This window comes from Ostrinia nubilalis, chromosome 30 (genome assembly GCF_963855985.1).
Source record: "Ostrinia nubilalis chromosome 30, ilOstNubi1.1, whole genome shotgun sequence".
In the NCBI taxonomy this organism is placed as follows: Eukaryota; Metazoa; Arthropoda; class Insecta; order Lepidoptera; family Crambidae; genus Ostrinia; species Ostrinia nubilalis.
Genome location: NC_087117.1, coordinates 5,870,266 through 5,884,913, shown reverse-complemented (window position 1 = coordinate 5,884,913; position 14,648 = coordinate 5,870,266). Strand labels below are relative to the sequence as shown.

Below are 14,648 nucleotides of genomic sequence, written 5' to 3'. Positions count from 1 at the left end.
GCCAGCTCTCTCTCTCTAGCCAGCTCTCTCTCTCTAGCCAGCTCTCTCTCTCTCTAGCCAGCTCTCTCTCTCTCTAGCCAGCTCTCTCTCTCTAGCCAGCTCTCTCTCTAGCCAGCTCTCTCTCTCTAGCCAGCTCTCTCTCTCTCTAGCCAGCTCTCTCTCTCTAGCCAGCTCTCTCTCTCTCTCTCGACGTTATTCCGAGGGTTCGGGGACCGCCTGCTAGCGGAGATAAGGCGGCTGGCGCCCAAGGACATGAAGATTAGGGTGAGGCCTTTGAGTGTGTAGGTGTGGAGTCATGCAGGGCACTATGTTGGGACCAGTGTTGTGTGTTAATACTGCCGCGCTACTCTCTCTCTAGCCAGCTCTCTCTCTCTAGCCAGCTCTCTCTCTCTCTAGCCAGCTCTCTCTCTAGCCAGCTCTCTCTCTCTAGCCAGCTCTCTCTCTCTAGCCAGCTCTCTCTCTCTAGCCAGCTCTCTCTCTCTAGCCAGCTCTCTCTCTCTCTCTCGACGTTATTCCGAGGGTTCGGAGACCGCCTGCTAGCGGAGATAAGGCGGCTGGCGCCCAAGGACATGAAGATTAGGGTGAGGCCTTTGAGTGTGTAGGTGTGGAGTCATGCAGGGCACTATGTTGGGACCAGTGTTGTGTGTTAATACTGCCGCGCTACTCTCTCTCTAGCCAGCTCTCTCTCTCTAGCCAGCTCTCTCTCTCTCTAGCCAGCTCTCTCTCTCTAGCCAGCTCTCTCTCTCTAGCCAGCTCTCTCTCTCTAGCCAGCTCTCTCTCTCTAGCCAGCTCTCTCTCTCTCTCTCGACGTTATTCCGAGGGTTCGGAGACCGCCTGCTAGCGGAGATAAGGCGGCTGGCGCCCAAGGACATGAAGATTAGGGTGAGGCCTTTGAGTGTGTAGGTGTGGAGTCATGCAGGGCACTATGTTGGGACCAGTGTTGTGTGTTAATACTGCCGCGCTACTCTCTCTCTAGCCAGCTCTCTCTCTCTAGCCAGCTCTCTCTCTCTCTAGCCAGCTCTCTCTCTCTAGCCAGCTCTCTCTCTAGCCAGCTCTCTCTCTCTAGCCAGCTCTCTCTCTCTAGCCAGCTCTCTCTCTCTAGCCAGCTCTCTCTCTCTAGCCAGCTCTCTCTCTCTAGCCAGCTCTCTCTCTCTAGCCAGCTCTCTCTCTCTAGCCAGCTCTCTCTCTCTAGCCAGCTCTCTCTCTCTAGCCAGCTCTCTCTCTCTAGCCAGCTCTCTCTCTCTCTAGCCAGCTCTCTCTCTCTAGCCAGCTCTCTCTCTCTCTAGCCAGCTCTCTCTCTCTAGCCAGCTCTCTCTCTCTAGCCAGCTCTCTCTCTCTAGCCAGCTCTCTCTCTCTCTAGCCAGCTCTCTCTCTCTAGCCAGCTCTCTCTCTCTAGCCAGCTCTCTCTCTCTAGCCAGCTCTCTCTCTCTAGCCAGCTCTCTCTCTCTCTAGCCAGCTCTCTCTCTCTCTAGCCAGCTCTCTCTCTCTCTAGCCAGCTCTCTCTCTCTAGCCAGCTCTCTCTCTCTAGCCAGCTCTCTCTCTCTAGCCAGCTCTCTCTCTCTAGCCAGCTCTCTCTCTCTCTAGCCAGCTCTCTCTCTCTCTAGCCAGCTCTCTCTCTCTCTAGCCAGCTCTCTCTCTCTAGCCAGCTCTCTCTCTCTAGCCAGCTCTCTCTCTCTAGCCAGCTCTCTCTCTCTCTAGCCAGCTCTCTCTCTCTCTAGCCAGCTCTCTCTCTCTCTCTCGACGTTATTCCGAGGGTTCGGGGACCGCCTGCTAGCGGAGATAAGGCGGCTGGCGCCCAAGGACATGAAGATTAGGGTGAGGCCTTTGAGTGTGTAGGTGTGGAGTCATGCAGGGCACTATGTTGGGACCAGTGTTGTGTGTTAATACTGCCGCGCTACTCTCTCTCTAGCCAGCTCTCTCTCTCTAGCCAGCTCTCTCTCTCTAGCCAGCTCTCTCTCTCTAGCCAGCTCTCTCTCTAGCCAGCTCTCTCTCTCTAGCCAGCTCTCTCTCTCTAGCCAGCTCTCTCTCTCTCTCTCGACGTTATTCCGAGGGTTCGGGGACCGCCTGCTAGCGGAGATAAGGCGGCTGGCGCCCAAGGACATGAAGATTAGGGTGAGGCCTTTGAGTGTGTAGGTGTGGAGTCATGCAGGGCACTATGTTGGGACCAGTGTTGTGTGTTAATACTGCCGCGCTACTCTCTCTCTAGCCAGCTCTCTCTCTCTAGCCAGCTCTCTCTCTCTAGCCAGCTCTCTCTCTCTAGCCAGCTCTCTCTCTCTAGCCAGCTCTCTCTCTCTCTAGCCAGCTCTCTCTCTCTAGCCAGCTCTCTCTCTCTCTAGCCAGCTCTCTCTCTCTCTAGCCAGCTCTCTCTCTCTAGCCAGCTCTCTCTCTCTCTAGCCAGCTCTCTCTCTCTAGCCAGCTCTCTCTCTCTAGCCAGCTCTCTCTCTCTAGCCAGCTCTCTCTCTCTCTCTCGACGTTATTCCGAGGGTTCGGGGACCGCCTGCTAGCGGAGATAAGGCGGCTGGCGCCCAAGGACATGAAGATTAGGGTGAGGCCTTTGAGTGTGTAGGTGTGGAGTCATGCAGGGCACTATGTTGGGACCAGTGTTGTGTGTTAATACTGCCGCGCTACTCTCTCTCTAGCCAGCTCTCTCTCTCTAGCCAGCTCTCTCTCTCTAGCCAGCTCTCTCTCTCTAGCCAGCTCTCTCTCTCTAGCCAGCTCTCTCTCTCTCTAGCCAGCTCTCTCTCTCTAGCCAGCTCTCTCTCTAGCCAGCTCTCTCTCTCTAGCCAGCTCTCTCTCTCTAGCCAGCTCTCTCTCTCTCTCTCGACGTTATTCCGAGGGTTCGGGGACCGCCTGCTAGCGGAGATAAGGCGGCTGGCGCCCAAGGACATGAAGATTAGGGTGAGGCCTTTGAGTGTGTAGGTGTGGAGTCATGCAGGGCACTATGTTGGGACCAGTGTTGTGTGTTAATACTGCCGCGCTACTCTCTCTCTAGCCAGCTCTCTCTCTCTAGCCAGCTCTCTCTCTAGCCAGCTCTCTCTCTCTAGCCAGCTCTCTCTCTCTAGCCAGCTCTCTCTCTCTAGCCAGCTCTCTCTCTCTAGCCAGCTCTCTCTCTCTAGCCAGCTCTCTCTCTCTAGCCAGCTCTCTCTCTCTAGCCAGCTCTCTCTCTCTCTCTCGACGTTATTCCGAGGGTTCGGGGACCGCCTGCTAGCGGAGATAAGGCGGCTGGCGCCCAAGGACATGAAGATTAGGGTGAGGCCTTTGAGTGTGTAGGTGTGGAGTCATGCAGGGCACTATGTTGGGACCAGTGTTGTGTGTTAATACTGCCGCGCTACTCTCTCTCTAGCCAGCTCTCTCTCTCTAGCCAGCTCTCTCTCTCTAGCCAGCTCTCTCTCTCTCTCTCGACGTTATTCCGAGGGTTCGGAGACCGCCTGCTAGCGGAGATAAGGCGGCTGGCGCCCAAGGACATGAAGATTAGGGTGAGGCCTTTGAGTGTGTAGGTGTGGAGTCATGCAGGGCACTATGTTGGGACCAGTGTTGTGTGTTAATACTGCCGCGCTACTCTCTCTCTAGCCAGCTCTCTCTCTCTCTAGCCAGCTCTCTCTCTCTAGCCAGCTCTCTCTCTCTAGCCAGCTCTCTCTCTCTAGCCAGCTCTCTCTCTCTCTAGCCAGCTCTCTCTCTCTCTAGCCAGCTCTCTCTCTCTCTAGCCAGCTCTCTCTCTCTAGCCAGCTCTCTCTCTCTAGCCAGCTCTCTCTCTCTAGCCAGCTCTCTCTCTCTAGCCAGCTCTCTCTCTCTAGCCAGCTCTCTCTCTCTAGCCAGCTCTCTCTCTCTAGCCAGCTCTCTCTCTCTCTCTCGACGTTATTCCGAGGGTTCGGGGACCGCCTGCTAGCGGAGATAAGGCGGCTGGCGCCCAAGGACATGAAGATTAGGGTGAGGCCTTTGAGTGTGTAGGTGTGGAGTCATGCAGGGCACTATGTTGGGACCAGTGTTGTGTGTTAATACTGCCGCGCTACTCTCTCTCTAGCCAGCTCTCTCTCTCTAGCCAGCTCTCTCTCTCTCTCTCTCGACGTTATTCCGAGGGTTCGGGGACCGCCTGCTAGCGGAGATAAGGCGGCTGGCGCCCAAGGACATGAAGATTAGGGTGAGGCCTTTGAGTGTGTAGGTGTGGAGTCATGCAGGGCACTATGTTGGGACCAGTGTTGTGTGTTAATACTGCCGCGCTACTCTCTCTCTAGCCAGCTCTCTCTCTCTAGCCAGCTCTCTCTCTCTAGCCAGCTCTCTCTCTCTCTAGCCAGCTCTCTCTCTCTCTCTCGACGTTATTCCGAGGGTTCGGGGACCGCCTGCTAGCGGAGATAAGGCGGCTGGCGCCCAAGGACATGAAGATTAGGGTGAGGCCTTTGAGTGTGTAGGTGTGGAGTCATGCAGGGCACTATGTTGGGACCAGTGTTGTGTGTTAATACTGCCGCGCTACTCTCTCTCTAGCCAGCTCTCTCTCTCTAGCCAGCTCTCTCTCTCTAGCCAGCTCTCTCTCTCTAGCCAGCTTTCTCTCTCTAGCCAGCTCTCTCTCTCTAGCCAGCTCTCTCTCTCTCTCTCGACGTTATTCCGAGGGTTCGGGGACCGCCTGCTAGCGGAGATAAGGCGGCTGGCGCCCAAGGACATGAAGATTAGGGTGAGGCCTTTGAGTGTGTAGGTGTGGAGTCATGCAGGGCACTATGTTGGGACCAGTGTTGTGTGTTAATACTGCCGCGCTACTCTCTCTCTAGCCAGCTTTCTCTCTCTAGCCAGCTCTCTCTCTCTAGCCAGCTCTCTCTCTCTCTCTCGACGTTATTCCGAGGGTTCGGGGACCGCCTGCTAGCGGAGATAAGGCGGCTGGCGCCCAAGGACATGAAGATTAGGGTGAGGCCTTTGAGTGTGTAGGTGTGGAGTCATGCAGGGCACTATGTTGGGTCTTTAACTTTATGTAATATGGAAAGTTACTATTCTTTCTGGCTGAGGTAAGGCGACTGGTCCCTAAAGACATGATGATTACGGTAAGGCCTTTGAATTAGATGTGGAGTCTTGCAGGGTACTATGTTGGGACCAGTGAGCTTAGAGAGGGTCGTGCTTCTGCAGTGGAGACTAAAGTAATCGTTCTGCTTGAGTGATTATTGTTTAATATTCTACCTTTAGGCGTGTGTAGTGTAGAAATAGAATGTAGAATCAATCCGTTTTGTTTGATCACCCACGAATGGGTCATCCTGTCATCATCATTTCAGCCACAGGACGTCCACTGCTGAACAAAGTCTCCCTCAATGATTTCCATAAAGGCCGGTTGCATCCAGCGCCTTCCTGCTACCTTTATGAGGTTAACTAGCGGCCGCCCGCGACTTCGTACGCGTGGATCCCGTTTTACCCCCTTCATCTATCTTACGCGGCTTAGATTTTTTCATACAAATGTTTTTTCCCGCTTACTCCCGTTCCCGTGGGAATTTTGCAATATCCTGTTGTAACTAAGCTTTAAGTTTACTAAGGTACCTGCATGCCAAATTGCAAGCGTCTAACTTAAGCGGTTTAGATTTTTCATACAAAAAGATTTTCCCGGTAATTCCCGTTCCCGTGGGAATTTCGGGAATTCCTATCTTCGTGCACCTCTACGGTACCTAAGCTACGTCCCTTCCAAATTTCAAGTGCCTACGTTTAGCCGTTTAGGCTGTGCGTTGATATGTCAGTCAGTCAGTTTCTCCTTTTGTATATTTAGATTAGTGATTTTATTATTATTTGCCTTTTTGGCACAAAATATGCGTGTATAGTTTTAAGTCTCTTAGTTCTGTTTTTTTGTTTTCTTTTGTGTCAAATAAAGTTTTTCTTATTCTAAAAACTAAATATAATGTAATAATTTATACAGTGAGTCTAAATAACCTGATGTTTGTCCACAGATCTCAGCACCTCAAGAGCGTTTATACTCCACTTGGATAGGCGGCTCGATTCTGGCGTCGCTCGACACTTTCCGCAAGATGTGGGTTTCTAAGAGGGAGTACGACGAGGAGGGACACAGGGCGGTCCATCGCAAGACTTTCTAGGCTTATTTGTAGGTAAAAGGTCACAGCACACTTATCAACTCGGAAAGGGATCGACACCGTATCGCCTACCGCTGTCAACCGCGAGTCGAGGCGTTTACGTTAGGGGGCCATTAATTACGTGAGACGTTTAGGGGGGGAGGGGGTCAAGAAAAATCTCACTAAATCTCACGTAGGGGAGAGGGGGGGTCTCGACAAATATCACGTAATTTTTTTCAGCAAGAAACAGGGTACAATTAAAAGTGGGCTATTTTAAATTAAAAAAATATTATTTATTATGCTTATGATAAATTTATTTTTATTCTAAACCGTCTAAACAATAAAGAAATTAGAATTTTATTTTAATCCTAATCGAAGCCCCGATTTACATTTACATAGTAAATACGCATTTTAAGAAATCTCACGTGAGATTGTGAGGGGGGCGTCTGGAAAAATCTCACCAAATCTCACCAAGGGGGGCTGGGGGGTTGAAAAATGGCCAAAATTGTCTCACGTAATTAATGGACGCCCCCTTACGGTGCGGATAAGTGTGCGTTGCAGTATTTAGTTTCATACAAAGAATGTTCCCCGAGTTGATACGGTTACAATCCATTTGCGGGTTGATAAGTGTGCTTCGTCCTAAAACGAGTATTTTGATGGTCTATGCTTGGGTGAGGCTCAAGAGATTCCCCGTTGTCTCTAAATATGGCCTCAGCCTTATTCAAGTCAAAGTGTGGCTTGCAGCCACTTTCTATGTTCAACAAATTGATAAATCAACAAATTTATAAACAAGTTTGTCTTTCTATGCAATAGCTATAGTCTTACTAGCGGCTTGGCCCGCGTGGAATTTTGTCTGTCACAGAAAAACTTTATCGCGGCGTCCCTGTTTCAGAAACCGGAATAAAAACTATCCTATGTCCTTTTCCGGGACTCAAACTATATCTTTGCCAAATTTCATCAAAATCGGTTCAGTGGTTTAGGCGTGAAAGTAAGACAGACAGTTACTTTAACATTTATAATATTAGTATAGATTTTGTTGCAAATTGTTTAAAAGACACCATTTATCCTTTTACCGATAGTGGCTGAATTGTTGCCACCATTTTGAACTTTATTGAGATGAAAAAAAGGTTTAAAACCAATGAAAAATATTTTTCTCTACTGTATAAAGGGATAAACAAAACATTAATGTCACAACCTCTAAAACATTTTACTGTAACCATGACAACGTGCTGTTCCCATACATAAGTATGACAAAGATTTGTTGAGCGTAAAAACTGGCTCAATATAGTACATCATAAATATTATTATATTTAGATATCAAATGCTTTTATTAAATAATGTAAAAACTCGCAATCATAATTTTAATTTATACATTTCAACACATCTGTTCTGCGTACTTAAAATACGTTTACAGCTGAAAAACCTAGGGTAAACCGACAGTTATTAGGCGCTGCCAATCATTGGACAAAACGCCCTTTGAATGTCCATAAAATGAATGAATACTTATTTCTTCAAATAACTTCAACTTAACGCCCTTTTAACTCCATCAGACGGAATCTCTTAGTTGTTGAAATAGAAATACTATTTTTAATTGAGAATGTTACTAGGTATGCAAAATCACTTGAAATCTATGTTACAGTTAGGCTTTTACATTTACAAATACATTAGTTTTTATTTCATTCAAAAATACCCAGTAGTTATGATTTTATAGGCATTCAAAGTTCGCTTAAATATTGAGTCCCGCCGACGGTCACGTGACCCCGCGTGACGTACATTCACAGTGGCCGCTCACTAGAAAACGGATATAAACATACTTAAATACATTTTTTTGTAAATACAAACTTATTATACATATTAACACCCAGACCCATCACAGAAATTTAAATTGAACCAAACCCAAACTTGATGCGATTGTGTCGTTTTATTGCGAATTACCTTCCAGCTCCATCATTAGACCCTGATTACTATATAGAATTAAAGTACTCAAAAATACAAAACTAACGAGCCCAAACTCGATGGATTTAAGTCGTTTTATTATAGAGTTCCTATGGCCACCTTCCAGCTCCATCATCAGATCAGCTCCATGTCATCATAATATTGCATGGTCATCCAAATCACATGTGTTTGCCAAATTTCAGCTTAATCGGTTGCCTGGAAGTGGGTCTTAATTCAGCTTGTAAGATTCCACCCATACAAATATGAGCCAGTCACTGTAATATGACGTCACGCGCATATAATGGCGGGCCGGCCGCCGCCCGCACTTTTAAAATTCAATATCTTTGAAACTAATTGACGTATCGAAATGATTCTTTCACGTGTATTTTTTATTTTTAACAGAGAATAGAGAAAGCTAAAAAACAAAATTAGTGAACATTCTTCATTCAATAAAATAACTGTCCAATAACTCCTTTAAGTGTCCAATGACTGGCAGTTTACCCTATTACAAATTAATTTGTACTATATTTCTTTACCACTAATGCTGGTTTTCTATATTTTATCCTAATACAAATCTGTCCGTCAACTGTCTTTAATGTTTTTGGTCAAAATATCTGCGGTTTTCGATGTTCTTACATTTTCATATTGTTTATAAGACTTTTTAAACAATATCAAAGTTATAGGATATAGCAGGGGTGGCCAACCGGTCGATTGCGATTGACCGGTCGATCGCGACTATTAGTCCAGTCGATCGTGGCTAGGGAAAAAATACAACATGATTGTGTATTAAACTATGCTGTTTCATTTAAGATTTCAAGAAGTATGTAAGTGGTAGATCGCCCAGGGTTTCGTTAGTAAATAGTAGATCTTATGTCTAATCAAGTTGGCCACCCCTGGGATATAGGATATTTAATTTAATACTGAATTAAATTCGACAGTTAAAATCTGTATTTGGTAAAGATTGAATATGGGAAACAGGGGTAGGGTTAACAATTAGTTGAAAAAACTTTGTTTCGTTTCTCACACGCTGTGAAATATACACAACATATAGAAAAGTTCTAATCATGATTTAGCTTAATTTTTATTATATCACTTTTTATATCAGTACCTCTAGCATGAACAACTTTCGTCTTCGAATCGTTTGCGTATTCGACAAAATTCGATACTCAACCTTCGAATTAAACGATAATGTGACAATTTTGATTCTCAAAATAAGTTTCGTGCAACCATTTCTTATACTAAGTTCACTTTACGTCACGTTCACAGAGGCACAGGCACTGTTTAAGTTTTCATACTAAACCTTTCGATGGCGATTCGAATACGCAAACGATTCGAAGTCGATTCGTTTTTCGTGCACGAGGTACCGGTCACACCCGTATCCACAAACGTTACTATGAGGTCTCACAGTGCGCGTGGACGCAAAGTTGACACACGAACCAATCACAGAGCTCTATTCAACGCTGTGCGTTCGATTTGCTGCTTCACTTAAGCAAGCATCGTTTGTGAATACGGGCGTTAATATATTGGTCACGATCGAACGAATGAACAGTCAAACGAATGAATGAGTGAATGGAGTTTGAAATTGCGGCATTCATTTAGACATTTTGTATAAGATGTAAATAATCTTTTTTATTTTGGGAGTATTCACATTGTGTACAATCCGTGCTAATAGAAACTGGAAATTTTTAAATAAACAACTCGAGCCTAAGGCGGGAATCGAACCCACCACCTTTCGCTTGCCGGGCGACAGTGTTGGCAAAAAGTTAATCTGATTAATGATTAAAAATTAATGATTAAAATCATAATCAAATTTTTTTGATTATGATTAGTTAATCATTAATCAAAAATTTTGATTAAGATTAATTAATCATAATCATTAATCGTTAATTTGATTATTTGATTAACTATCTACTATTTTCATACGAAAAGGGTTGGGAGTGTATGAAAAGGTTCCCGCGACTTATAAAATATCTAGCAAAGGGGGGATCTGGAGTTGTACTGTCGTTTTCCCAAAAAACTGCGTCAATTTTCACTACTCAAAACACTTATCGCACTAGTTTTGTTTCTCACAATTCCTTCTATTCTTCCGGTATCCTCCAGCAAAATTAGGTCAGGATAGAAGTTAAGCGGGCTGGCTGACGATAGGGGAGAAGTCGTCCCCCCCCCCCCCCCCCCCAAGGTAGGCGCAAGCGTGGGCAATTCAACGGAAAGGTGGGGTTGCTAAACTAGGACGTTTTGTGTGTTAGGGAGGTGCAGGAGAGTTCGTAACAGAAGTTTCGGGGGGAGGCCCACGCGTGGGCAATTCAATAGAAGGGTGGGGTTGCTAAGCTAGGAGGTTTTGCGTGTTGGGGAGGTGCAGGAGAGTTCGTACCAGAAGTTTCGGGGGGAGGGCCACGCGTGGGCAATTCAATAGAAGGGTGGGGTTGCTAAGCTAGGAAGTTTTGCGTGTTGGGGAGGTGCAGGAGACTTCGTACCAGAAGTTTCGGGGGGAGGGCCACGCGTGGGCAATTCAATAGAAGGGTGGGGTTGCTAAACTAGGAGGTTTTGCGTGTTGGGGAGGTGCAGGAGAGTTCGTAACAGAAGTTTCGGGGGGAGGCCCACGCGTGGGCAATTCAATAGAAGGGTGGGGTTGCTAAGCTAGGAGGTTTTGCGTGTTGGGGAGGTGCAGGAGAGTTCGTACCAGAAGTTTCGGGGGGAGGGCCACGCGTGGGAAATTCAATAGAAGGGTGGGGTTGCTAAGCTAGGAAGTTTTGCGTGTTGGGGAGGTGCAGGAGACTTCGTACCAGAAGTTTCGGGGAGAAGCCCACGCGTGGGCAATTCAATAGAAGGGTGGGGTTGCTAAACTAGGAGGTTTTGCGTGTTGGGGAGGTGCAGGAGAGTTCGTACCAGAAGTTTCGGGGGGAGGGCCACGCGTGGGCAATTCAATAGAAGGGTGGGGTTGCTAAGCTAGGAAGTTTTGCGTATTGGGGAGGTGCAGGAGACTTCGTACCAGAAGTTTCGGGGAGAAGCCCACTCGTGGGCAATTCAATAGAAGGGTGGGGTTGCTAAACTAGGAGGTTTTGCGTGTTGGGGAGGTGCAGGAGACATCGTACCAGAAGTTTCGGGGGGAGGCCCACGCGTGGGCAATTCAATAGAAGGGTGGGGTTGCTAAGCTAGGAGGTTTTGCGTGTTGGGGAGGTGCAGGAGACTTCGTACCAGAAGTTTCAGGGGAGGCTAGGGGTGGGGGGCAGGTGGTGGGAGTGTGGGGTTGCAAGTAAGTGCTGGAACGGTAGGGGAAGTGGACTGATATCCTCCTACGGGAGGTCGGAAGACTGCACCGGAAGTTTCAGCGAGGGAAGGGGGCGGGGGGCAGTCTAGGTTACCTTATATTTATCTAGGTATAGCTTTCCGCCCGCGGCTTCGCCCGCGTGGAATTTTGTCTGTCACAGAAAAACTTTATCGCGCGCGTCCCTGTTTCAAAAACCGGGATAAAAACTATCCTATGTTCTTTCCCGGGACTCAAACTATCTCTTTGCCAAATTTCATCAAAATCGGTTGCGAGGTTTAAGCGGGAAAGCGTAACAGACAGACAGACAGACAGAGTTACTTTCGCATTTATAATATTAGTTGGTATGACCTGTCATAGAATTGTAGCCTAAAACCAAACATCTAATATTAGAATTCAATGTTTTAACATTGTTTTCGATAGAACATTTAAGAAGTTAATCAATCAAATTAATGATTATTGATTAATGATTAACAAATTAATCATGATTATGATTACTTTTTTAATCATGATTATTTTAATCAGGATTAATTTAATCATGATTTAAATTAATCAAATTAATTAATTGATTAAAAAATTAATTGATTAGTGCCAACACTGCCGGGCGACAGCTCTTCCAACTGAGCTACTTAGACACTGGATGAATTTTTACAACTAACTTTATAACTATAACGATAACCGGTGTTTTTGTATGGAATTTGACAGATTTTTGACGTTTGTCAAAGTTAAAGTAAGATGGTGCAACCCAGCCTAAATCGAATATCATTGACACCGAGCTGTTTATACAGGGTGTAATTTTATCACATTTTTGTCGGTTCGATTCCCGGCAAGCGAATTTTCGGAAATCTTTGAATGCAGTTCTGTTTTTTTTCATAAATAAAACAATGTTTTCTTTGAGTAAAATTTTCTATCTACAGTATTAAGAGTACCTTCCCTTCAGGTTGCATTACAAATTTTCAAATATTTCCACCCTGTATAGTTGCTGCAATTCACGAAGGCGAGTGAGCTTTACATGTGTGGTGGCTCGCTACTGCTCATTTTTCAAGTCTTGATAGACATTACACTATCGTTGTGTGCATGTACACGTACACACAAGTAAAGCTCACTCGACTTCGTGAGTTGCAAGAACTGTACCAAATTATAGTCTGGTCTGTGAGCACGTAGAATTTTGTCCAATTAAATAATTACGCGCGAGCGATAAGGATGGGTAGCTTGGGGTCATTGGACAAAATTCTACGTGCTCGCAGACCGGGCTTTATCAGTGTCTATTAGTGCGGAATAGTGTGTTTTTTATGATATTTCATGTCATAGAATGCACGATATTAATGTGGATGTACCTTTTAAGCTGTTGGATGTATGCAATGTAATTATGAATTTATTTAAAGAGTTTAGCTTTTTTGCTAATACATAAATAAAGACAGGCGCTACATAGATGCGATTATTTTGTATTTTTTTTACTCCTATGTTCTTCTGATTAATTTCGTTGCGGGTCCAATGACAGTAACTTTCCCCCAGGACAAACTTGACCTTCACTGGTTGGGTTATTGGCAGTCAAGCTGTAGATCCTGGCTACACAGGAGTTGCAGCGGTGGGAACGAGAGGTGGGAATAGATTTTTTTTAGAATTTGAATTTGTAACAATGTTTTCACGACTAATCGCATCTCTGTGGCGTCCCATACAAACGTGCATTATGGCGCTAGAGTGAGCCTTAGTATTTAATGTAAGCTAGGTACATGTTTATTTCTAATAAATTATTATTTTCGACTTGTGTTTTATTTAAAGAAAGAAATCGTTATAATTATGCCCGTTTTCACCATTTTTAAGTGACCCTCATGAAAACAAAATGCCTGTTATGTGTTACCATAGGGGTCACTTAAAAATTAGGGATTGATGGTGAAAACGGGCATAAGTCCCATACTAGATAGGGCCCAAATAAAATAAAACAATAATAATAATAAAATTGTTTATTTTCACACCTTATAGTTAGGGGTTATACATTACATCTAAAGTTACAATTAGAATTAGATTTAAACATAAGAAGGAACAGAGAATGGTGTGACTGGAGCCTAATGTAGGGCAGCCCTGTATTTCAGGACTCCAGGTCTCGTGAGGTTGAATGTATACAATGAGAACACATGAATACAATGCAAATACATTCCGTTAAAATATGTAGCACGTACAGTGTAAATAAGGAAAAATAAAGATGACGACATTTTCTCCGTTTCTGTGTGTGTGTGCGTGCGCGCGCGTGTGTGTGTATATGCTTTATAAGAAACTAGCTTTCCGCCCGCGGCTTCGCCCGCGTGGAATTTTGTCTGTCACAGAAAAACTTTATCGCGCGCGTCCCTGTTTCAAAAACCGGGATAAAAACTATCCTATGTTCTTTCCCGGGACTCAAACTATCTCTATGCCAAATTTCATCAAAATCGGTTGCGAGGTTTAAGCGGGAAAGCGTAACAGACAGACAGACAGACAGAGTTACTTTCGCATTTATAATATTAGTTGGGATTATATGGCTGTTGTAAACAGGGCTTCTGTTTGAATTAATTGCGTCATTAAACTTTTGAAAGGAAAACACTGCTAGGATATCGCACACGTTCTAAAGTAAACAAAGATAAATTATGTAAATAAAAGTAGGAAAATGGAACCCTTTAATTGTGTCCGTCACAGTTTTTTCGATTGAATGAGGTCCTTCAAGATCTAACCCATCAAAATACAAAAAAATAAGGAGATTAGGAGATTAGAAGGCCCAAAAGATAAGGAGACATGTAAAGTGCCCCAAAAGGGCTACCTTTTCTTTTTTCTTTTTTACTACATTTTGACGTTCATAAATGCCACTTGTGGTCTAAACTGAATAAATATTTTTGATTGATTGATTGAACAACGTTGCAATAACGCCGACGCCAACGCCAGCGCAGACGCCCATCACGAACGACCTTACCGCCATGATGGTGTCCCTGCAACAGTCGCAAGCAGAAAACTTTGAGCGCCTGTTATCAAGAGTGCTCGCCCAGCCAACACAGATTAAGTAGCTGAATAAATTTTGCGTAAAAGCAATTCTTTTGACTTTAAACTGGATAAGTTTTTGTATAACTTCTGTGTAAGCGCTTATACAGATGATATTCAAGCAATTTGGTCACAAAATATCTTGCTTTAATTTGGATAACATTTGTAGCCACGTACCAGCTGAATACCTTCTGCATAAATTCCGATTTTTCTTTAGTCCAGAAATTATACATCTTTTATGCAGTTGTTAATTTGTGAGTTCAGAATATTATTCAAATGATATTCAAAACTCCGATGTCAGGAGTAGTTTTACAAAGAAATTATGCAAGTAAAACAAGTAAAAATGTATTTTTAATTGTGACGAGATTATTTTGTGTTACTTAATTGTAATGGTCGCTGATCACGTCTTC

The 14,648-nt window shown here is 44.9% G+C and overlaps 1 protein-coding gene across 1 annotated transcript in view; it reads left to right on the top strand.

Annotated features, from left to right (window-relative positions):
• Positions 1-12,996, top strand: part of LOC135085999 (alpha-centractin) — a 31,292-nt gene extending 18,296 nt beyond the window's left edge. The window contains exon 9 of the mRNA XM_063980780.1: positions 5,913-12,996. Coding sequence (XP_063836850.1) covers positions 5,913-6,056 — 144 coding nt within the window. The 3' untranslated portion in view covers positions 6,057-12,996. The remainder of the gene's footprint in view (positions 1-5,912) is intronic.
• Positions 12,997-14,648: the final 1,652 nt, after the last annotated feature.